The sequence below is a fragment of the Amblyraja radiata genome, chromosome 5 (assembly GCF_010909765.2).
Source record: "Amblyraja radiata isolate CabotCenter1 chromosome 5, sAmbRad1.1.pri, whole genome shotgun sequence".
NCBI classification, from domain to species: Eukaryota; Metazoa; Chordata; class Chondrichthyes; order Rajiformes; family Rajidae; genus Amblyraja; species Amblyraja radiata.
In genome coordinates, this window is record NC_045960.1 from 106,464,926 (window position 1) to 106,490,579 (window position 25,654).

General features: G+C 41.6%; 1 protein-coding gene across 3 annotated transcripts in view; it reads right to left on the minus strand.

Moving 5' to 3' along the window:
* hace1 (HECT domain and ankyrin repeat containing E3 ubiquitin protein ligase 1) overlaps positions 1 to 25,654 on the minus strand; it is a 66,079-nt gene that overhangs the window by 20,309 nt on the left and 20,116 nt on the right. For 2 of the 3 annotated variants that reach the window (XM_033021918.1, XM_033021920.1), the window contains 9 exons: positions 23,096 to 23,192; positions 21,367 to 21,468; positions 17,116 to 17,222; positions 15,535 to 15,781; positions 12,328 to 12,677; positions 11,776 to 11,844; positions 11,611 to 11,698; positions 8,852 to 8,963; positions 5,133 to 5,230 (listed from right to left, as the gene is read on the minus strand). In XM_033021918.1, coding sequence (XP_032877809.1) covers positions 5,133 to 5,230; positions 8,852 to 8,963; positions 11,611 to 11,698; positions 11,776 to 11,844; positions 12,328 to 12,677; positions 15,535 to 15,781; positions 17,116 to 17,222; positions 21,367 to 21,468; positions 23,096 to 23,192 — 1,270 coding nt within the window. The remainder of the gene's footprint in view (positions 1 to 5,132; positions 5,231 to 8,851; positions 8,964 to 11,610; positions 11,699 to 11,775; positions 11,845 to 12,327; positions 12,678 to 15,534; positions 15,782 to 17,115; positions 17,223 to 21,366; positions 21,469 to 23,095; positions 23,193 to 25,654) is intronic. The other variant, XM_033021919.1, reaches the window with a different exon arrangement.

Sequence of the window (25,654 nt, forward strand, 5' to 3'; positions counted from 1 at the left end):
GGACTCAAAACTATCTGGACATTTTGGGTGCCAATTTGCTTCATATTAAGAAAGATTAATTTGACATTTGATCTTATGGAGGTGTATAAAAAACATGAGGAATACATCGGGTAGATGCAGATTCTCTTGCCCAGTGTAGGGGAATTGGTTGTCGGATATTTAATAGGAATCTGAGGGGTAACTTTTTCCACACAAAGTGTGGTGGGTGTAGCGGCCATTGGTGTGTCATAAATTATGGCATTTGCCTTTAAATTTTGTCTGCCTGTAACTATGTGGGTGGGATTTATTACGTAGTTGGAGGCGTGTTTGCAGCTGGGATTCTCGGGCAGAAGCTTGTAGTATTTTAGTTTAGTTCAGAGGAGGCATGGCGCGAGGGCATATCTTTCGACCATTCGAAGCTTTCTAACATTAAAGAAGCCACATGTCGGAGGCATATGCTAAAGTTTTGATTACGAGTAACACTAAAGTGTACCTAACAAGGAGTTTGGATGAATATCTTACTGTTTTACTTCGACAATAAAGAAACTATTAATCAAGAGACTGTGTTTTGGAAGATTTATCTTTCATAGAAACATAGAAAATAGGTGCAGGAGGAGGCCATTCAGCCCTTCGAGCCAGCACCGACATTCATTGTGATCATGGCTGATTGTCCCCAATCAACAACCCGTGCCTGCCTTCTCCCCATATCCCTTGATTCCACTAGCCCCTAGAGCTCTATCTAACTCTCTCTTAAATCCATCCAGTGATTTGGCCTCCACTGCCCTTTGTGGCAGGGAATTCCACTAATTCACAACTCTCTGGGTGAAAAAGTTTTTTCTCACCTCAGTCTTAAATGGCCTCCCCTTTATTCTAAGACTGTGGCCACTGGTTCTGGACTCGCCCAACATTGGGATCATTTTTCCTGCATCGAGCTTGTCCAGTCCCTTTATAATTTTATATGTTTCTATAAGATCCGATTCTATAAGATCGCCGGCTTTGAATCTCTCGTGGAGAGCTCCCATGCGTAAACTACACTATCTCCTTACCCCATGTTTTCCTCAGAGTGGCTAGAGGGAGCAATTCCTTGAACAAAATAATAATCTGCCACTATAGTGGGTGTATGGAACGAGCTGCCAGAGGAGACAGGGACTTTCCCAACATTTAAGAAAGTTAGACAGGTTAAAGAATAAGATAGGTTTCAAGGGATATGGGCCAAACGCAGACTGGTGGGACTAGTGTAGCTGGGACATGTTGGCTGTTGTGGACAAGTTGGGCTGAAGGGCCTGTTTCCACACTGCATCACCCTGTGACATAAATATAGACAAGTAAAACAGACCACTGGCAAGCCTGCAGTCACAGCAGTTAAAAGCAATCTATTTTTTAATCGACTTTTTTTCCCTCAAATTGCCAGAACATTGAAAGTTACTGGTCAGATCACTAACTGATCGGATGTCACAGGGTAAATAAATATTTATCACCAGATTTATGTTTGCCATTTCTACTGGTTAAGTTTAACAATTAGGAGCAATTTGCAAAGCAGAAGGGCCCTAGAACAATTTCTGCCCTAGAACACTTTCCTTGGATGAGTGGGGTGAGCATAAGTGTACGAAATTAGGAAGCACTTAGAAAAGACAACAGAAAACTTCTAAAACCAGAGGGAAGGGATTAATGTATAGGTCTAGAGGGGATGAGGAAGCAGATTATCTAATAAATTTAAAGAGCAGCATTAGACCATGTAGCCCATGAAGTCTACTCCATCTTTCAATCATGGCTGATCGACCATTCCCTCTCAACCCCATTCTCCTGCCTTCTCCCCATAACCCCTCACACCCGTACTAATCAAAAATCTGTCAATCTCCAGCCAATCAAAAACTCTATCCAAGCCTTTCACTATTCAGTACTTTTCAATGTGGTCTCACCTCATTCTTCAAAACTCCAGCGACTACAGGCCCAGTGCCGTCAAATGCTCATCATAGGTTAACCCACTAATTCCTGGGATCATTCTTGTAAACCTCCTCTGGACCCTCTCCAGGGCTAGCATATCCTTCCACAGATATGGTGCCCAAAACTATTAATAATATTCCAAATGCGGCCTGACCAGCACCTTAGAGCCTCAGCATTACATCCACGTTTTTGTATTCTAGCTCTCTTGAAATAAATCACTTTTGAAAAATAATTTACAGATTTACTAACTTGTAGACCTACTAACTCATTGAGTTTTTTGAGGTGACGAATGTGATCGATGAGGGTAGAGCTGTGGATGTTGTCAACATGGATTTTAGTGGGGCATTTATAAAATCCTTATAGTTGACCGATCTAGAAGATTAAGATGCACAGGATTATAAATGACTGTCGCATGAATGCATAACTCGCTTACTGATAGAAGACAAAAGGTTGTACTGCAAGGATAATATTTAGGATGGTCTGATCGGTACTGAGACCTGTATAATCTCTATATAGTGGAAGACTTTTGTGGACTGTGAGGAATACTGTCAATGTATGCAGCAGGATATAGATCAGCTACAGTAATGGGCAGAGAAATAGCACAAGGAGTTTAATCCGAGCAAGTGTGAGGTATTGCATTTTATATATAATTAATGACAAGACCCTTAACAACATTAACAGCATTGATGTACAATGGGATTTTGGAATCCAAGTCCATAACTCACTGTAAGTGGCATCAGAAGTAGATGAAGTAGTAAAGGCAGCATATAATATGCTTGCCTTCATTGTTGGGTTATTGAGTACAAGTGTCACAAGGTCTTGATGCAGTTTTATAGGATTTTGTTTACGCCACATTTGGATTATTATGCCGTTTTAGTCACCCGATTACAGGAAGGATGTGGCTGAGGCTCTACAAGGCGCTGGTCAGGCTGATTATGGGAACCATATCTGCGGAAGAATGTGCTGGCCCTGGACAGGGTTCAGAGGAGGTTTACAAGAATGTTCTCTGAATAAGTGGGTTAACCTATGATGAGCGTTTGACGGCACTGGGCTGTACTCGCTGGAGTTCAAAACAATGAGGGAAGGAATCTCATTGAAACGTACCGAATAGTGACAAGCTTGGATAGAGTGGATGTGCAGAGGATGTTTCCACCAGTGGGAGAGTCTAGGACTAGAGGTCACAGCCTCAGAATTACAGGGCGTTCCTTTAGGAAGGAGATGAGGAGGAATTTCTTTAGTCAGACGGTGGTGAATCTGTGGAATTTTTTGCTACAGAAGGCTGTGGCAGCCAAGTCAATGGATATTTTTACGGCAGAGATGTACAGGTGTCAGGGGTTATGGGAGAAGGCAGGAGAATGGGGTTAGGAGGGAGAGATAGATCAGCCATGATTGAACAGCAGAGTAAACTTGATGGGCTGAATGGCCTAATTCTGCTCCTAGGACTTATGAGCATGACATGGAGGCTTTGGGCTTGGGAGCAGAGGTGGTTTACCAGAATGATGCGTGGATTAGTGAGTATTAGCTGCGGGAGAGGTTGGATAGACTTTTTTTCTGGAATGGCTGAGGGGAGACTTGATGGAAGAATGTAGGATTATGACAGCCATAGATAGGTAGACAGTCAGAAGCTTTTCCCCCAGAATGGAAATGTCAAATACTAGAAGCCATAGCTTTAAGGTGAAAGGGGCAAAGTTTAAAGGAGATGTAAGGGGGAAGTTATGTCTACACAAAGGGTGATGAGTGCCTCAAACATGTTGACAGGGTGGTGGTGGAGGCAGCTATGATTGTGTTCAAGAGACTTGTGGATAGGTACATGGATATGCAGAGAATGGAGGGATATGGATTATGTGCAGGCAGATAAAAGTTGATTTAGACATCAAATGCCGCAAGGCTTGGTGCTGGGGCCGCAACTATTTATAATATAAATTAACAATTTAGATGATGGGATTAAAACATTAGCAAATTTACAGATGACACAAAGCTGGGTGGCAGTGTGAACTGCAAAGAATATGCTAGGAGGTTGCAGGGTGACTTGAACAGTTTGAGTGAGTGGGACGATGCATGGCAAATGCAGTATAATGTAGATAAATGCGAGGTTATCCACTTTGGCGGCAAGAACAAGCAGGCAGATTATTATCTCAATGGTGTCAGATTAGGAAAAAGGGAAGTGCAACGAAACCTGGGTGTTCTTGTACACCGGTCATTGAAAGTAAACGTGCAGGTACAGCAGGCAGTGAAGAAAGCTAATGGCATGTTGGCCTTCATAACGAGAGGATTTGAGTATAGGAGTAAAGAGGTCCTTCTGCAGTTGTACAGGGCCCTGGTGGACCACGGAGTATTGTGTGCAGTTTTGGTCTCCTAATTTGAGGAAGGACATCCTTGCTATTGAGGCAGTGCAGCATAGGTTCACAAGGTTAATCCCGGGATAGCGGGACTGTCATGAGGAAATATTGGAAAGACTGTGCTTGTATTCACTGGAATTTAGAAGAATGAGGGGATCTTATAGAAACATAAAATTATAAAAGGACTGGACAAGCTAGATGCAGGAAAAAAATTCCCAATGTTGGGCGAGTCCAGAGCCAGGGGCCACAGTCTAAGAATAAAGGAGAGGCCATTTAAAACTGAGATGAGAAAAAACTTTTTCATCCAGGGAATTGTGAATTTGAGGAATTCTCTGCCACAGAAGGCAGTAGAGGCCAATTCACTGAATGAATTTAAGAGTTAGATAAAGCTCGAGGGGCTAGCGGAAGCAAAGGATATGGGGAGAAGGCAGGCACGGGTTACTGATTGATTGCGGATGATCAGCCATGACCACAATGAATGGCAGTGCTGGTTCAAAGGACCAAATGGCCTCCTCCTGCACCTATTTTCTATGTTTCTATGTGTGTAGGATGGAACTGCAGATGCTGGTTTAAATCAAAGATAGACACAAAAAAGTGTGACATTTGGTGTTTGAAGGGTCTCAATCCAAAACGTCACCTATTCATTTTCTCCATAGATGCTGCTTGACCTGCTGAGTTACTCCAGCATTGTGTTTATCTTTGGTTTGGCATCATGTTTGGCATGGAGAATGTGACCAGAAGGGTCTGGTCCTGTGTTGCACTGTTTTACGTTGAATGTTTTATTAAAGCAACTCTATTGCCTAAATACAGAACATGGGTGCCAGAATTTATTGAAAACATTACTCATTCTGAAAGGGAAATGGCACATACCATCCCTTCTTCTCCATGAAATCGCACAGCAACACCTTGTTTCAATTTTTCAAAGCTTGCTTTTGAAACAACCTCACAGCTACTGTGGAAAATTGAATCTACAAAATGAGAACCTGTGTTACTATTGCATTTTCCAGAACAAAGTAATGGATGTGATTAAGACAACTATTTATGTTGAGCACTGCTGGATGTAATAGACTTGACATCCTCACACACAAATTAGCCGCAAACATGTAACCAAATATGATTAACAAAATGCATTATTAGAATTAACATGCATTATATTTTCCATGGTACACAAAAATGCCAGAGAACCTCAGCGGGTGAGGCAGCATCTATGGAGTGAAGGAAATAGGCAACGTTTCAGGTCGAGACCCTTCTTCAATGACTTTAACTAAATATGATCAACAGAAGCAATACATCAAAAAGTAGATGTATAGAGCCAAGAAGTGGCCACTTCTTTGTTTGCACTTGCATTAGTTTAGTTTTGAGATGCAGCATGGAAACAGGCCCTTTCGACCCCGAGTCCACGGCGACCATCGATCACCAATTCTCATCAGTTCTAGATTATCCTACTTTCGCACCCACTCCCACACACTAGGGACAATTCAGGCCAATTAACCAACAAATGGACATATCTTTGGAATGTGGGAGAAAACCAGAGCACCTGGAGGAAACCTTAGCGTTCACAGGGAGAATGTGCTAACTCCGCAGACAGCACCCGATCAGGATCGAAAACACGTATCCAGCAATGAGGCAGCAACTCTGCCAGTTGTGCCACTTGCTTCCCTAGCTGTGCCACTGTGCTGCCCTAAAACACTTAGATTCCATTATTATTGCTTAAAAATCTCACATTTGCTCTCACTCTAGGTGCTTCAAAAAGCTACCTGCTTCATTCTTCCATTTACAACAGCATAGGCTTTAGTTTAGTTTAGAAATACAGCGCGGAAAGAGGCCCTTTGGCTCAACAGGTCCGCGCCGACCAACGATCACCCAGTGCACTAATACTATCCTACACACTAGGGACAATTTACAATTTTACCACAGCCAAATAACCTACAAACCTGCACGTCTGTGGAGTGTGGGAGGAAACCGGAGCACCCACACGGTCATGGAGAGACATACAAATTCTGCACAGACAGCACCCATAGTTAGGATCAAACCCAGGTCTCTGGTGCAGTGAGGCAGCAACTCTACCACTGGTCCACTGTGCCTTCAAATAGCCTTCTTCTTCTTGCATTGAGGCAACAGAAGTCTGCAGCAGGGTGATGCCATTCCGGTTCGACACCCGTAGGTGCCCGCCCTAAAAAGGTTGGCGGGTTGGTGCCAAGCCGCGGAGCTGCTGCTGTCTCGGTTTGTTGTCGATCGCCTGACTGAGGTCAATTGACAGGTCATGGGGAGGTCGACAACATGAGCAGAGACCCTGCTATGGGAGGAACACAAGCAAATATCTGCAAAGCAGGAATTGGGCTGCGATCATCACTGGATCAGGGAGGGAACTGTCAAAGCTCATCCTTGATTTGGGAATAACCCATCCCAGCGGAAAATCCAAACCTTTCCTTCTCAAGAACACAATAAACTATCACTTCAGTACCTGTGTAAAATTGAAAAATTGTATGCCATACCATTTCTTTTAAAATAAATTAAAAGCCCAGAGCAAAATTCAAACGTCTTATTTGAGTTATGTGAATTTCCATGTTTCCTCAGCATTACGAGGTCATTTGTGCACCATGTTGTAATTTAGGTTTGAGTAAAATAATTCTTACATCATATTGAAGGAAAACTTCACAGTGTGCTCTTTTTACTTCATTAAAAGGCATTACGTACGGTTTAAATTTGTTTTGAACTGACATTACCTCAGAAAAGGCAGTTACAGGTGCACAACCTTTTATCCGAAAGCCTTGGGACCAGACATTTTTCGTAATTCAGAATTTGCCGGTCTTCGGAATGGAATTTTTTTAGCGTAGATTTTAATGGCTGGCTCAGTGGTAGAGTGCTCGGCTCATATCCGCAAGGTCGCGAGTTTGCGCCTTGATCCCGGCAGTTACTCGAAGAGTTTGAGTCTTCAATGTAGTTTTTTCTTGCAGAATAAATGTTTATATGAAATGCAGTGTAGGAGAGGTGTACTGACTGTGTGGGCAGAACTTTGGAAGTGATTGCCCACCAGTCTAAAAAGCCGCTGTGTCTCCCTGTCCCTGGGATAGCAGGGGACGATCAAACAGCACAATACCCCCCCCTCCCCCTCCAACTCCAGAGGAATCCGCTCCCCGATGGGCCGCTACGGCGACAAGTGGCAGTTTGCCCACAGCCCGAGCTGCGCCCCCTCATCCGCCACCCCAAGAACAAGACGTACCTTGCACACCATCAGCTTCTGCCCCTACGTGTTCCTCTGGAGTTGGAGCGGAGCTGGGCTGGAGTTGCTGCTGGCTGTGGGTATCTGGGATCTCCGTGCTTGCAGTGGGCCTGGGGGTCGGTGTCCCGTTGGGCCTGACGTCTCCGGCCACCCCCCTGGACTGGAGCTGAGACTGGGAACTGTACCGCCCTTGCCCCCTTCCTCTGCAACCGCAAACAACCCCACTCTCCTGCAAGGGCGGTACAGTTCCCGGAGGATGGCAGGTGGCCGGAGACGTCAGGACCAACAGGAACCCGCTCCCCGAACCACTGGCCGGACGCCTCTTCCTTGGCTTTAGATCCAGCCCGCTGCTCAGGCGCTAGCGGGCTGGGCTCGGCACGGTGTCGGGATAGCGGAGCGCCGGGTAAGCGGTCCTACCGCCTTGTTGCTGCCCCCCCCCCCAAATGGACGCTCCTCCGTGGAGTCGAGCGGGGGATAGGTTTGTTGTAGAGCCTTTCTTCTCTGCCGGACAGCAGAAAGCTCCCTGTGAAAGAAAAAGCCTCTACGACGCTCCGAGCTGCACCCCGTCATCCGCAACCCAGGTTCCTCTGTAGTTGGAGCGGGGCTGGGCTGGGCTGCTGTTGGCTGTGGGTCTCTGGGATCTCCGTGCTTGCAGTGGGCCTGGGGGTCGGTGTCCCGATGAAGGGGCGCAGCTCGGGGAATGGCTTCTGGTGGTCCTGACGTCTCCGGCCAGTTTGCAGTTTTCCTCTGGAGTTGGAACGGGGCTGGGCTGCTGCTGGCTGTGGGTCTCTGGGATCTCCGTGCTTGCGGTGGGCCTGGTGGTCGATGTCCAATTGGTCCTGACGTCTCCGGTGACTGGCACGGTCCTGCTAGCATCGCCGACGTGAAGACAGTGCAAAGCCCCCGCGCCGGTGCAATGGGCTGGAGAGGGGAGGGAAGGGGTCACACACATGGCCGGGAAGCAGAGGGGTGTAGGTGGGGTGAAACTGACTCACGATACACTGTGTATCGTGACCGTGGGAACTTTTTAACTCAGCGGGCAGGCAGCAGCAGATTGTCAATTATTAACCCTCCCGCGCAATATACCCTCACCTTCTCTTTTATGAATGGGGATTTAGTTCCCCTTTCTTCGAGGACCGACCGGAGGTTCCGCTGTCACCTCTGCAGGCCGCCCTCAGTGAACGTTTTCAAGGACCTTTCTTCAAGGACCGAAAAAATGGCCGCTATTCGGAGGTTTTCGTTATTTGGATGTTCGGATAAAAGGTTGTGCACCTGTATTAGCAAATCCATCTTCAACTGAACAACATCAAATGGTAACATTCAAATTACAAGTCATAACAATGGTCAAAATAAATAACTTGTGTACCTCGATGAACAAGCAAGATATCATTTTCATGAACAGGCCTGTGCACCATGTCAGAATCAGGATGATTAGCATGAAGATGTTCATAGAACCAGTCACATCTATCTTTGAAGGGCTAGATAAGAATGGAAGATATAATTAACACCGATTCTTCATTTTAAAGCAAGAGACAAATAGACAAAAGGTCAGAACCTTAAAATAGTAACAAGAATCCCTTGGTCTCATCATTGTCACCTATCAGTGGATCTAAGTCAATATGTGACTATTCAGTTTCGCTCAGTGCGCCTCACACTACATGATCTTAGATGGATGAGTTGGATGATCAGCCATGATCATATTGAATGGTGGTGCAGGCTCAAAGGGCCGAATGGCCTACTCCTGCACCTATTTTCTATGTTTCTACGTTTCTATCTCCCGGTTGCCAAACACTTTAACTCCCCCTCCCACACTGACCTTTGTGTCCTGGGCCTCCTCCATTGTCAGAGTGAGGCCAAACTTAAATTGGATGAACAGCACCTCATCTCGCTTGGGAAGCTAACAACCCAGCAGTAATAAATTTGATTTCTCTAACTTCAAGTCACCCTTGCATCCCCTCTCCCTCCGTCCCTCCCCCACCCTAGTAGTTTTACTGTCGTCCTGTTGAGATCCTCTGTATACTCGTTATCACCTATCCCACAGCCAACAATGGCCTCGTCAAGCAAGAATTTCATTGTCCTATATGGGACACATGACAATAAACTCTTAACTTGACTTGTGCGCCCCACATTTCCTTATCATTGCTTTTTGCATATCTTCCATTCAATTCTCCCAAGTACCATCTATATCTCACGTTCCCCTTTCACCTGACTCTCAGTCTGAAGAAGGGTCTCCACCCAAAACATCACCTATTCCTTTTCTGCAGAGATACTGCCTGACCTGCCAAGTCAGGTGTCAGCTGCTCTACATCAGTGAGATCAAGCGCAGGCTTGGCGATCGCTTCGCCCAACGCCTCCGCTCGGTTCGCAATAACCAACCTGATCTCCCGGTGGCTCAGCACTTCAACTCCCCCTCCCATTCCAAATCAGACCTTCCTGTCCAAAGGCTTCCTCCATTGCCAGAGTGAGGCCCACCGTAAATTGGAGGAGCAGCACCCCATATTTCGCTTGGGCAGTTTACACCCTAACGCTATGAACATTGACTTCTCCAATTTCAGGTAGTCCCTGCTTTCTCCCTCTTTCCCCACCCCTTCCCAGCTCTCCCACAGCCCACTGTCTCCGCCTCTTCCTTTCTTCTTCCCGCCCCCCCCCCCACCCCCACATCTGTCTGAAGAAGGGTCTCGACCCGAAACGTTGCCTTTTTCCTTTGCTCCATAAATGCTGCCTCACCTGCTGAGTTTCTCCAGCATTTTTGTCTACCTGCTGAGTTACTCCAGCCTGTTGTGTGTGTCTATGGTGATCATGATAGATTATTAGAGGTGAGACGGTATTAGGAGTGGTTGGACAAACTTGGATTGCTTGCTCTGGACCGACCGTCGGAGGTTGAGGGGGTATCTGATAGAAGTATATAAAATGATGAGACGTATAGATGGGGTAGACAGTAATATTATCCACCAAGGTGCCAATGTATAAGACCAGGTGGCATAGCTTTAAGGTGAGAGGTGTAGGAAAGAACTGCAGATTCTGGTTTAAATCAAAGATAGACACAAAATGCTGGAATAACTCAGCGGGACAGGCAGCATCTCTGGAGAGAAGGAATGGGTGACATTTCGGGTCAAGACCCTTCTTCAGACTTCGAAACATCACCCATTCCTTCTCTCCAGAGATGCTGCCCTTCCTGCTGAGTTACTCCAGCATTTTATGTCTAAAGTGAGAGGGGCATCTTTAAAAGGAGATGTGCAGGGAATTTTTTTTAAAATATACACAGAGTGGTGGATGTCAGGAACACGCTGCCAGTGGCATTTAAGAGGCTTTTGGATAGGCACAAGGAAATGCAGAGAGGAATGCAGATCACGTGCAGGCAGTTCAGCAGACATAGTGCCACTTGGCAACAAGTTCAGCACAGACATCGTGGGTCAATGGGTATGTTCCCACACTGTACTCGTCTCTGTTCTATTCCCCATTATTCACACCAATTCAGAACAAGGACACAGTTTTCACTGGAGGGAATAATTTAAAAAAAACAAAGACAGTGGGGGGGGGGGGGGGGAGTGATTTTAGGAGAGGGCAGTCTTTAAGCCTGCCATTTCCTTCCTTCTTCAATCGTCTGCAGAATAATTTACTGGTTGTACCTTCACACAATTATTTCCTTGGTATGAGAGCAAAATGGAATGGCAACTGAACCAAATTCTGCCTTCACTGGAAACACAATAAACCAGTGAAAACATCATTAGACTGGAATTAGGGGTATGACTTCAGTCAATCTTTTGAACATAAGAAAATAAGACAACCATAAAATACACAGTTCAATGCAACAGAAGATAGACAAAATGCTGGAGTAACTCAGTAGATGAGGCAGTATCTCTGGAGAAAAGGAATAGGTGGTGTTTCGGGTTGGAACCCTTCTGCAGACTGAAGAGTACCTCATACCCGCTGACTTACTCCAGCAATTTGTGTTTGTCTTTGGTATAAACCTGCATCTGTAGATCCTTCCTACAGTTAAATGTAACAGCCATCACAATCCCGACATTTAATTAAGATTAGAAATTGAACGTGATTAAACCTTTACATTTCATAACATTGCTCAGAAACTGAAGGTACCTTTTACTTTGAGAAATTAATCAATACCTGCACTTTGATGATATGCATAAATCTTGACATCAACTCGGGGCATTCCAGAAGAAAGTGAAAGTGGTCAAATATTATTATAGGGTTTCTGCAGGAAAAAAAAAAAAGTTTAACTTCTAGAATGAAAGCAGATAACAAAGGAGGCACAAGAAAACATTTACGTACCTTGTCACAAAACATTTCAAAACTTCATCATGCTTGCACACAAATTCAATGAAGCGAGGTGATGTCATTCTGTAAAATCAAAGCACACTTTATAAGCCTTTGTCTATATCTTACTCATGTTTACATTTTTCCAATCTGATCAGACATTTAGAAGCAGCAAAACCCTGTTTGACACTAGATCTCGGTTCAAATGGAGTCAATTTGCTTTTGTATATATCTCACTTTGCTTTAATTCCCCAGTCTCATCTTCTAGGGAACAAATTTAATTATTCTCTTACTGTAGAGTGCATTTCACTTTCAGACAACTTAAGCACATATGCGGGGGGGGGGGGTGGGGGCGCCAAGAACAAGGAGGGACCATCGGGACTATAATTGAGTACTTTGTAACTTTGTCGGCGCCAGATACGTGGCGACTCTGTGCGTACTTGTGCATTGTATGCAAAGACAAAGAATTCCACTGTACCCAGGTACATGTGACAATAAAGTATCATTGAATCATTGAAGTTAATATTTAGGCGATGACCAAAATTAACTCAAATTTTGACTTCTCACCCCTGCGGCATCTGACAGGAGCAACACATATAAAAGGCCTGGATCACTGCACTGAGTCGATTTGCTGTCTTAGAAATTACATCTAAGCCATCTGAGCTGACGTCCTGCATCTGGTCGTCACCATCATCTTCCAGCTTCTCCAAGTTGGGGTGCTGATGCTCCAAGACGTCTTTTCCCATGGTGCCAAGCACCTGAGCATTTACAACTGCTCTCTGCTCTTGGGCTCTCTGCTTCAGTAAAATGGAAGTGATATTTTTGGTATCCATCTCAGAATCTTCTTGGTTTGTCTTCAATTCTGTAGCAATGAGAACCAACCACTCATCTAGCGAATGCCATAGTAGTTCTAATGGCTGAAAAAAAGCAAACAAATAACTGAAAACACCAATTCTTTCATTGGAGCGAGTCCGCAAATCAAATATATAAATTAGAAATCCAAGTGCTGTATTTAAATCTATTTGCTAACAACTTGTATCATAGAAAGGCTACAAACAAGAAAACAAAACCCCTCTCTCCCAGAAATTGTGTAGACATTGTTTTTCTATCATAAATATTGATGTGTGTCTGGCAATTTGAGTAAAAAAGGGAAGGAGTGAAGAGCTGAAGAAATTAAACTGGTGGGGAAGGGTGGAAAGAGGAGAAAAGGAGAAATACTTTTCTTAAAACTTACCTTTGATCAAGCTTTAGAAGCTCCTTTCACTTTGCAGCAATGCAAAGTCATACTTTCTTACTCTCGGCACTATTTTGAGTTATAAATGCAAAACATCTTAAAGTCTTTACTTTTACAAGCCTGTGCCCCTTATACAATGTTAGACAACCTGGCTTGAACCACAGTGAACAATATAAGTGTGTAATATTAATAATTCATCATCTACCTAAAAAATAAACTTGATTAGTACGGGTGTCAGAGGTTACGGGGAGAAAGTAGGAGAACGGGGTTGAGTGGGAAAGACAGATCGGCCTTGATTGAATGGAGTAGACTTGATGGGCCAAATGGCCTAATTCTGCTCCTGTAACTTATGAACTTCTGAATAGGCAAGTTCAATTATGAAAGGTGGGCATATCAACACTTGCATGAACTCAGCAGATACAGAAAGTGTTTTGTTTACTGAGACGTCATTCTTATTTATATTCATCAATTTATAACAAACAGTGATTTCTAATCTTCATTTCCAAAAACCACTCAACTTTTAATGACTGGGGGGGGGGGGGGGGGGGGGAGGTGTTGGGAGTAACTCAGCGGGTCAGACAGAATATCTGGAAGACATGAATCGGTGATGTTTCGGCATTTTGAGACTGAAGGTCCTGACACAAAACATCACCTATCCATGTTCTCCACAGATGCTGCCTGACCTACTAAGTTACTCCAGCCCTGTTTTGTTTTGTAAACCAGCATCTGCAGTTCCTTGTATCTACATCTTAATGACTTCCATCTGTGCATAGGACACTTCACAATCTTAGCATATCCAAAAGAAATTTAACAACATACTTTTGATGTCACTGATTTAGGGGAAAAAATTGGGCAATAAATGTATACAGTAGTAAAACAAGGTAAATTACTATAAACCTTTACAGTACATAGTGATTTGGGGGTCTCCCATCTGAAACAAATATTTCACATTGAGGTTCAGATGGAAAGCTAATAACATTTTTGTCTTTATTGCAAGAAGTATAAGAGTGGGGTGCTTTGAGGCGACTGAAAAGGGCATTAGTGAGACCATACCTGGAGTACATTTACGATTTTTCTCTCCTAGAGATGGAGACAGTACACAGAAGACTCACTTGAAGGATTTTTGATATATCAGGGTTGATGTACAAAGAGAGATTAAGAAGTTCTTTAAGTGCTTTCGTTTGTAAAGGAGAAACAAAAGCATCTGCTGATTTCTGCTCAGCATGTCCAAGGTAAGAGGGGGAAAGCATTCCAAGACGTGCATAGAAGAAAACAAAGAATAGCACCAACATTAGAATGGATGGTGACAAATACATTCATAGCACTATGGAATTCCTGGTGCTCTAAATTTGCAGTGATGTTTTGCCCACCTCAGCACCTGCTAATAGCTGTCTCGGTCTTGTCTATTGTCCTGCTCACCTGGACTCTTGAGTCCAATACAATCAGAGCTGCAGAGTTTGGAAACAGACCCAACTTGTTCATGTCAACCGAGATACCTAACCTAACCATATCCCACTTGCCTTCATCAGCCAAATCTCTCTCTGAATCTCTCGAAATTCTGTCGTACTCATGCCAGGTTAAAACAGAGTACGGTATGTTTTTGTACTTTTATTGCTCGCTAACTTGAATAAATGGTTTTGTGTGTTCAGGTCCACTTTTTAACTTTTTATATGTAAAAGCAAGCTCTGATTTTTTTTAAAGCTCTTTTTAAAACATATTTTTAGATTTACTGGTAATCAAAATGACATTCAAACATTGGATGGCTTTGATAGCCCAAGACTCTAAGCACGTCATAGACTCGGTAATAGCAGCACGGAAACAGGCCTTTCGACCCAACGTTTCCTATCCATGTCCTTGTTGAAAAATATTTTAATTGTTATACTACCTGCCTCCACTACCTCCTCTGGCATCCACCACCCTTTGTGTTAAAAAGTTACCACCCAGGTTCCCATTAAATCTTTCATCCCTCACTTAAAACCTGTCTCCTCTGGTTTTCGATTCCCCTACTCTGGGCAAGAGATGTGAATGTGGTTGGCATGAATGCTCAGTGCTAATGTTGGCTCTCTGTTAAGTACTGTCAGCCAAGCTCCAAAATTAAAGTTGCGCCAGGCATCATGCGGAAATAAAAATTACGGTAGACATAAAATGCTGGAGTAGCTCAGTGGGACAGGCAGCATCACTTGGAGAGAAGGAATAGGTCGAGACCCTTCTTCAGACTGATGTCAGGGGAGTGGGCGGGACACATATATGGATCAGTGGAAAGGGATGCTGCCCCAAAAGCACAAAGGAACCAAACTTAATAATACAACGTCAAAAGCATGAGCAAAACAAAGCTTGAAGCGAAATACATCAACTAGAAAACTGAAAGCAACTATATTGGCAACTACTGCATTGGAAAATGCGACAAAGTTTACACGTTAAAATTAAATGCATTTTATGAAATCAGCAGATTCTTTGAAGCACATTTCAGGGAAAGTAAAAATTTATTTTATGTTTCATGTGACTTGTAAACATGTACATAGTCTGTTAACCAAACTTACTTCTTTTTCAAGAGATGTCTGATTAACGTTTGCATGCTTTGTGAAATTCATCTCTTTTACTTCAATCTTCCTAATAACGTCATACAATTTTCTGACCTTGAAAACTTGGCTTCTTGGAGTTTTATTTCCATTGTAAGCCATGTCATTTCCATTACTGGGAGAGGACGGGCCTAGGCGAAATACATGACAGAATATTCGCACTATCTTCAACAGACTCTTCATCTGAGCTTCATAGCTACTTGATATACTGAGGAGGAAAACAAGTAGGATTTATTTATTGTTGCCATATAAGCCTGGAAAAACTTTGCTAAACAAAAATGAACACTTTTTTCGATCTCTAAATATTTTAATTACTGTAGAACAGAAATCATTCAGTTTAAACTAATAATGGCCAGATTATGTGCAAGATAATTTACAATTAAAAGTTTATGCTCTTTGGGTTTTATGCTGCAATAATCCAGCAATAATGAACTCAGATGAATATAGGTACAAAATCACCATTCCTGGTGTTCCATCATATCTATAATTAAATAGGTCACCATTTTTTGAGAAACCATTTACCATTCAAAAAAGTCTTATACAACCCATTCCCACAAGTCCCTCATTACAATTTCATCAGGTCAAAGTGCTTTCATCTAAAAGTGCATGTAAACAGACCTTCAATTGTATATCTCAGTAATCGGCCTTGATCAGCTGGTTAGATTCTTAAGGGGTTGGACAGGCTAGATGCAGGAAGATTGTTCCCGATGTTGGGGAAGTCCAGAACAAGGGGTCAGTTTAAAGATAAGGGGAAAATCTTTTAGGACCGAGATGAGGAAAACATTTTTCACACAGAGAGTGGTGAATCTCTGGAATTCTCTGCCACAGAAGGTAGTTGAGGCCAGTTCATTGGCTATATTTAAGAGGGAGTTAGATGTGGCCCTTGTGGCTAAAGGGATCAGGGGGGTATGGAGAGAAGGCAGGTACAGGATACTGAGTTGGATGATCAGCCATGATCATATTGAATGGCGGTGCAGGCTCGAAGGGCTGAATGGCCTACTCCTGCACCTATTTTCTATGTTTCTATGTAGATGACTACAATACCATTCAACATCAACAATACACCAAGTATATTGTACCCAAGTGACACAGCGATAGAGTTGCTGGCTTACAACGCCTGAGACCTGGGTTCAATCCTGACTACGGGTGCTGTCTGTACGAAGTTTTTATTTCTGCCTGTGACCTGCGTGGGTTTTCTCCATGTGCTCCAAAGACATACAGATTTGTAGGTTAATTGGCTTGGTAAAACTGTAAATAGTCTAATGTGTGTTAGGGTACAGGGATCACTGGTCGGTGCGGACTCAGTGGGCCGAAGGGCCTGTTTCTGCGCTGTATTGCTAAACTAAACTAACACTGTCATAGACCAGCACACGTAACTTAACCAAATTAGAAAATACAATTTTGAAAGAAAAGTTTGATCTGGGTCACAATTTAATATTTATTGTCACACTAATTGGATCCTTCAAATGGTATTGGTGAACTGTGCAAATCAGAGTCAAAATTATAACATATCCTCAGGTAAAAAAAGTTACTTCAACTCACCTTAGCAACTTGTGGCCATTTGTGGTGGCAATTTCCGCAAGACTGGTGAGGATCTTCTGATACTGGTTCTCATTCTGTGGGCACAAGTGCTCAAGAACCTGACGCAACTAAGTACAAAATAAATCAGATTTTTAGACATTTTAATTAATAATTAAAATATTTACAATGTTGTCTTTTGCAAAGCCAACAAAAATCCAAAATTAACTCGTTAGAACTTATACTACATCACTTTCATGAGGGACAAGTTATTAGTGAAACTAACTGGACTAAAGTCATTAAGCTCCAATCACCTCAGTGTTTTAAATGTTGCTACAGAATTAGTGAATTTATTGGTTAAGATTTCTCCAAAATGCAAAAGTTCCAGGAAGAAACAATAGGATTATAAAAATGTAAATGTGACATTATTAAAGGAAAGACAAAAAAAAAAAAAAATAGGTAACTATATGCTGGTTAATGTCCATTTAAGCTGCTGGAGTCTATAATTAAGGGAGTGCAGGACATTGAGAAGAATATAAACAAACCTCGTCAATATGGTTTTATGAAAGATAAATCCAAATTGACAAACGTGCCCGAGCTCTTTGGAGATAGAGCCATAAAGCGTGAAAACAGGTCCTTCGGCCCGACTTGCCCACGCAGAGCAACATGTCCCATCCCCACTAGTCCCACCTGCTTGTGTTTGGCCCATATCCCTCTAACGTTATTCCATCCATGTACCTATCTAAATGTTTCTTAAATGTTGCGATAGTACTTGCCTCAACTATCTCCTCTGGCAGCTCGTTCCATTCACCCATCACCCTTTGTGTAAAAATATTACCCCTCATGTTCCTAATAAATCCCCCCCCACCTTAAATCTATGTTCTCTGGTCCTCTACTGTTGGCAAGAGTCTGCATTTACCCAATCCTTTCCTCTCACGATGTTGTACACCTCCATAAGATGGTCCCTCATCTTCTTGCACTCCAAGGAATAGAGTCCTAGCCTGCTCAATCTCTCCCTATAGCTCAGGCCCTCTAGTCCTGGCAACTTCCTCGTAAATCTTCCCCGCACCCTCTGCAGATGTAATAAGTAGAGTTGACATAATGGACCCAGTCAATGTAATGTATTTAGATTTTCAGAAAGCATTTGACAAGGTGCTACATAAAAGGCTCTCGCACAAGATAAGAGCACATAGTTTTTGTAAAAATGGGTCAGCGTGGATACTTTGTAACTTTGTCAGAGTCCTTTATGTGGTGACTATTTGCATACTTTGGGTGTGCAAGCAAATAATTTCACTGTGATTTGTCACATGTGACAACAAAGTATTCATTCAAACCGTGTACTGACGAGGCCATACCTGGAATACTGTACAAAATGTTACACTCTAGTTTACAGACATACTGAGATCGTAGGTATTATGGAGAAATATCACCAATACAAATGTATTTGTCCATGTCCATAAGCTCTAGGCGCAGAATTAGGCCATTCGGCCCATTTAGTCATGGTTGATCTATCTTTCCCTCTCAACCCCATTCTCCTGCCATCTCCCCATAGCCCCTCACACCCGTACTAATCAAGAATCTGTCAATCTCCGCCTTAAAAACATCCATTGACGGCCTCCACCAACGTCTATGGCAATTAATTCCAGATTCACCACCCTCTGACTAAAGAAATTCCACCTCATCTCCTTTCTTTTTTTAATTTTTTTATTTATTTATTAGAAGTAGACATATTATAAAATGTAGTTACATATTATAGTAAAAAAACTTTTCATATACATCAGTCATACATTATTAAAATTTTCCATTATCAATTACTTCTGCTTCTAGTGTTTTTATTTTTTATAGAAAGAGGGAAAAAGAGAGGGTAGAAAGTTACAAATAAAAAAGAAAGAAAAAAAAACACACAACAGAAAAACAAGGGGGGTGGAATGGGTTACCTGTAATACGTCAATGGAGATAGGTTCGTAGGTTATAAAGTATAGCTTTTCATCTGTTCCTGAGTTCAAGTTTCAGTTGGGTCCTCGTGCTGTGCCAATCTATCCCTTCAGATAGTTAATGAATGGAGCCCAAATTTTATGGAAAAGATCTTGTTTGTCCACTAAGACAAGTCTAATTCTTTCTAAGTATAGGGTCTCCGACATTTCCGTAATCCACATTTTAATTGTGGGAGTTGTAGGGCCTTTCTAAAATTTTAATATTAATTTTTTCCCGGTTATTATACTGTAGTTGAGGAAATTTATTTGGTTTGTTGTGAGTGTTAAGCTTTGTTCTGATATTCCAAGTATTATTAATTTTGTGTCTGGGTCCAGTTTTGTATTAATAACTTCTGAAGTTATTTCAAAAATATCAGTCCAGAAATGTTTAAGTTTTATACAGTTTGCAAACGTATGTGTTAAATTAGCCTCTAGATGTAGACATTTATCACAAATAGGAGAGATTTGTGGGAAGATTCTATTTAGTTTTATTTTAGAGTAGTGTAGTCTATGTAAGACCTTGAATTGTATTAAAGTATGTCTGGCATTTAATGAACATTGATGTATTTGTTGTAAACTTTCGTCCCACATATCTTTCGTGATAGGGTGACCTATTTCATTTTCCCATTTGTATCTATATGGTTCGGTCGGTGGTACCTCGTTGTTTAGTAGGGTGTTATAAATATAAGCTATTAGTTTTTCAGTATTAGGATGCTTGTTCAGACATTCATCAAGAATTTCTGATTCCCTATTCCTGTAGACTTGTGTATTAGATTTAACATAATCTCTAATTTGTAGATATCTGAAGAAATTATTTGAGTGCAGTCCATAATTCTGTTGTAACTCTTGAAATGAAAGAAAAGTACCTTTCCCATAAAGATGTCCTATATTTTTGATTCCATAATTTTTCCATTGTGTGAAACCTTTGTCCATAAAGGATGATTTGAATAAAGGATTATTTACAATGGGAAGGCAGAGTGGAATATTATTCAATTTTAAATCTTTTTTTATTTGTTTCCAAATTCGTATTCCACTATGTATTATGGGGTTTTCTTTATAGGTTTTTTTGTGCAGTTTTGTGGGGGCAAATATGATCGGTCCAAATTCAAAAGGTAGACAGTCTTCCTTTTCCATCATTAGCCAATCTGGTTGTTGATCCATTTCTTCCAGCCAGAAATTCATGTTTTTAATATGGACTGCCCAAAAATAAAATAAGAAATTTGGCAAAGCCAAACCTCCATTTATCTTTGATTTACATAAATGTTTTTAACTTATTCTATGATTCTTATAATCCCAGACAAAACTTGTAACAATGGAATCGACTTTTTTGAAAAAAGTTTTTGGGATATATATCGGAATTAATTGAAGTAGGTACAGCAGTTGCGGTAAAAAAATCTTTTTTATAGCATTAATTCTCCCAAGCATAGAAATGGGGAGTGTTTTCCAGTATTGAATATTCTTATGTAGTTTATTCAGTAAGGGTGGGAAATTTAGTTTAAATAAAGAGGTATACGTCTTAGTTACATAGATTCCTAAGTATTTAAATTTATCTTTAACTATTTTAAAAGGGGATTGTTGTATTGTATGTAAATTGAATTTTGTTATTGGCATGATTTCGCTTTCATTCCAATTAATTCTATATCCCGAAAACTGGCCAAATTGAGTTATTAGATTTAATAGGTTTGGAATACTAGTTTCTAATTTTGTAATATATATTAGTATATCATCTGCATATAAGGAGATTTTATTCCTTGTGTCTCTAGTATTGTATCCAAATATTCCTGGATGGTTTCTAACGCTTTCTGCTAGGGGTTCGATTGCAAGAGCAAATAATAGTGGGGATAGTGAGCATCCTTGTCTACAGCCTCTAGAGAGATTAAATTTAGTTGATAACATTTTGTTTGTTAATATTCTAGCTGTTGGATTAGAATATAACAATTTAACCCATGTACAGTACTTCTCTCCTAGTTGAAATTTTTCCATCACCGAAAATAAATATGGCCATTCTACCTGGTCAAATGCTTTTTCAGCATCTAACGAGATAATTGCTAGCTCTAAAGGTACTTGAATGAAACACTGGTATTTGAATAAAATGGCCTGGTTTTTAAAAAGATCTCACCCAAAGGATCAGAATTTTCAAACTGAATTGAGCGCACATTGTAATATGAGATGGTGAAGGTTGGAACAATATGACCACAATTAGTTCTCTTTTTACATGTTTCTGTCTCTCCTGCAAACTGAAAAAAAAGTACATTTAAAACTATCAACCAGTCTCATGATTTTGGTAAAATAGAATTATTACCATGCTTTCCTTGATATCTTCATTCTGTGTCATCTGGATAAGTGTTTGAAAGAGCCTGGGATGGTGCTGGATTAAAATGTCACATGTTTCCCCATACCCGCCCTATAGAGGTGAAAGCATGAAAACATTATTTTTGACTAATCTGTTACCTAAACATAAAATGCTTCACCTTCTTCAAATAGATACTTTCCAGAAGCCATACATTATGAGGTCGTTTCTGCAGCTAGGCAAATGTAACCACCATTTAAAAACGGATTGAGAGAAAAAGGAAATCCACTAACCGATTAGCCAGACGGCAGTAATGGGGAAAAATACCAGGCGTTATTATAAAAAATAAGATAACAAGACAAAATATCCACAGGATTAGACAAAATTTGTGAATTTCTGGAAAGAAATTCCAGAGATTGATCCCTGGGATGGCAGAACTGTCATACGAGGAAAGATTGAAAAGACTAGGCTTGTATTCACTGGAATTTAGAAGGACGAGGGGATATCTTATAGAAACATATAAAATTATACAAGGACTAGACAAGCTAGAAGCAGGAAAAATGTTCCCAATGTTGGGCGAGTCCAGAACCAGGGGCCACAGTCTTAGGATAAGAGGGAAGCCATTTAAGACTGAGGTGAGAAAAAACTTCTTCACCCAGAGAGTTGTGAATTTGTGTAATTCCTTGCCACAGAGGGCAGTGGAGGCCAAATCGCTGGATGGATTTAAGAGAGAGTTAGATAGAGCTCTAAGGACTAGTGGAATCAAGGGATATGGGGAGAAGGCAAGCACGGGTTATTGATTTGGGACGATCAGCCATGATCACAATGAATGGCGGTGCTGGCTTGAAGGGCCGAATGGCCTCCTCCTGCACTTATTTTCTATGTTTCTAAAAAGTCACATTTAAAAATCCTGCCAAGGATTTAAGATTCTAACTGGTAGCAAAAACCCATGTTTGTAGTCTATTTAGATTTTCAAAAAGTATGATAAAACATTTGTGTGTAAAATAATTAAAGCTATGGCATTGGGAATAATGTCATGGCGTGATTAAAAAATGGTTCACAGAAAATGGTAGGAATTAATGGGTCTTTTTACAAAACATAGGGGAAAAAGTCGCAAAATGCATTGCAATAAATGATCAGCCATGATCAACCTGACCGCCATGGTAAGCTCAAAGGTGCGATCATCGTACCACTGCAGCTATTTTATATGTTTATGATCAATCTTGTCCATCTGCAGATTAGTTTAAATTCAAAGTCACTTTGTTATTTAGCCATTAGAATATATGCTGAATATACTCTTGTATGTCTTGAGTCTAGTTTTTGTTCCTCCAATGTATGGAAAATAAAAGACCAAGGGGCGGCACGGTGACGCAGTGATAGAGTTGCTGCCTTACAGTGCCAGAGACCCGGGTTCAAACCTGACTACGGGTGCTTGTCTGTACGGAGTTTGTACGTTCTCCCCATCACCTATGTGGGTTTTCTCAGGGATCTTTGGTTTCCTCCCACACTCCAAAGACCTGGTATGTAGGTTAATTGACTTGATATAAATGTAAATTGTCCTCAGTGTGTAAATTATCCACTATTATATGGACAATAGTCCCTACTATTGTCCATAGTTTTAGTGTGCGGGGATTGCTGGTCGGTGAGGACCCGGTAGGCCGAAGGGCCTGTTACCACACTGTATCTCGAAACTAAACATTTCTTATGTCACCATAGCAGAAAGAGCAACGGGCAGTTATACCTGTACACAGAGATCCAGTGGAGTAACACCATTTTTGTCAGGTAAGTATTTGGCACCTCTTGAAATCAAGATCTGAGCTGTATCTCTTTGGCCATGACTGTAATAAATTGACAGATAAATGAATCAACTTCAGAAGTTGTAACCATTAACTTTGCAAGACATCTTAAACCAACTCAGCTTTTTCTGTACCAGCCTATGTCAAGAAATTACATTGTGATATCAGGCAACGTGACAATACTGGGAATGTGACTAGATCCGATAAAAATGCTTTGTACGGCGCATATGTAGACGTTGGTGAGAGTTGTTGGTTAGACACACTGGTTGTGATCTCCCAAAATTCCTTACATTCTGGAAATATGCCGTAAATTGAATAACCACAACCATCATTTAAAGCAAGGGAAGGAGGGACAAAAAGCAGGAAACTGAAATCCATCCGCCTATTATACGCAAGTTATTTCGGTTTCAACTATTGTTCTGGGCCCAGGTCGATGAACCCAACAGAACAGTAATCATTACCCATCAAAACATGGGATATAAGTCCCTTGCTTAGATGATGACTTTATATATCTGGTACGTGGTTTTATCAGGGACTTTGCCATGAGATCGTCAGTGCAACTCCTTGTGAAAAGGATGTCAATTTAAAAAATACTTTGCTCCAAGCATTTTGTCAGCGGGTAGCTGTGTTGGCGTTTGCTTTCACTCTTATTTCTTCGCTAGAGGATTGTGTCTTTTCCAATCTTGGTATTGTAGTCACACAGGAAGACCCATCTGATGCCAAAGCTCAACCTAAGCGGAATGTGTTTCCCTTTCACTTTGTCTGTCCACAAAATACACACACCAACTTGTTCTTTGAGCTGGTTATCTACAGGCCAGCAATGTCGATGTCAAAGTGGATGAGTAATTTCACTTTGTAAGCAGTGCTCTGTTCATGGAATCATATTGTGCCAGCTACTGAACTTCAAGTGGAGTGGAAGCTTGCCTATGTGTGATTTATTTTAATGTGAGCTACCAGCTGTACAGCACAAGATCCACAGGTAAGGAAATCAATGACAAATGGAGACCACACACTGCTGCATGGAAAGTTCACATGTAGATAGATGGAGGAACACCAGTTGAGGGGGAATTTGGATCAATGATGGGACACATTGGTTCCTCTTAGAGTTGAAGGGCAAGAGAGGATGTGGGAAGGACTTCGTAGGCAATAAGTGAGAGGGAAGGGAAGGCAAGAATGGAGTGAAAAGGTGCAGGGTGGAGAACAGAGGTAAAACCATGAGGAAGGGACGCCTGGTGCAGAATGCAAAAGAATGTATTTCACTGTATCTAGTACATGTGACAATAAACGATTGAACCATTGCATGTAAATAATGGGAGGGAGGAGTAAGTGAAGGGGGGGGGGAAACTAAAGAAAATCAGGAACTGCAATACAGGATGAGAAGGAACAGTGGGACAATGGATTACGCAACAGCGAGTAATGAGCCTCTTACTTCTGTTTGTGATATTTTCACCTGCCAAAAAACGTGTCCGTTCACAAGAGAAATATACAAGCGATATTCATAAAATATACCTAGAAACAAAGAATGGCGGATGCTAGGTAATACACAAAAGGACCCAAAGTGCTGGAGCTTTTTATTTCCAACTGCCGGCACGACATCAACCATCTTGGGGTCTGTTGGAGGGTCCTGACCAGCAACGTCACCTATCCATGTTCCCCTGAGATGCTGCTTGACCTGCTGAGTTACTCCAGCACCCTGTGTCCTTCATAATGTTCTACTTTTCCTTGCAGCTGTGATTTTGGATCAAATAGATTTCTGCACGTACACAACAAGGAACTGCAGATTGTGGTTATACCGAAGACAGACAAAATGCTGGAGTAACTCAGCGAGTCAGGCAGTATCAATGCAGCAGGATGCTACCTGACCCACTGAGTTACTCCAGCATTGTGGCATAACTTACACTAATTTCTAACACAGTAATAGATCACAGATCCTATACGTAAAACAATTTAAAAACAAGACAGATTAGCTGACAAAAGTGTGTGGGGGGGGGGGGGGGGGGGGAAGGAGTGTGCTGGGAACAAACAAAAATTTCAATGAAAATTGAATACAACTTTGGAATCAATTGCATCAACTTTCACTATTTAAAAGAGAAGCAAAACATAGCAAAAAGGAAGCAATCTAAAAGGCAAAAAATAAAAATGCAAAGACAACTGATGTCTAAAAACTTGCTTCCTATGTCCCAGAATTTTGTAGGTATTAACTGCCCTAAGTAAAGGGCATCAAAGATTTGGCAAGAGAATATCTGAAACCTTCCAACACAAATTACATTACTTAAATCTCAAAAGTTTTTGATTTGAAGCGTTGTTCTCCTGCTGATCCCACATTTAGGGATCATTCCCTGATTTATATGTGGTATAATCAGAGGCCAAGTTACAACAAGCCTCACTGTATCTGGGCCATTTTCTCAATCATGAACTGCTGCATCATCAGAGAGATAGGAGAGGACTGCACCTGGATTAACAACCGCTGGGTGTTCCTGCCTTCTAGCATCTCAAACCTGAAG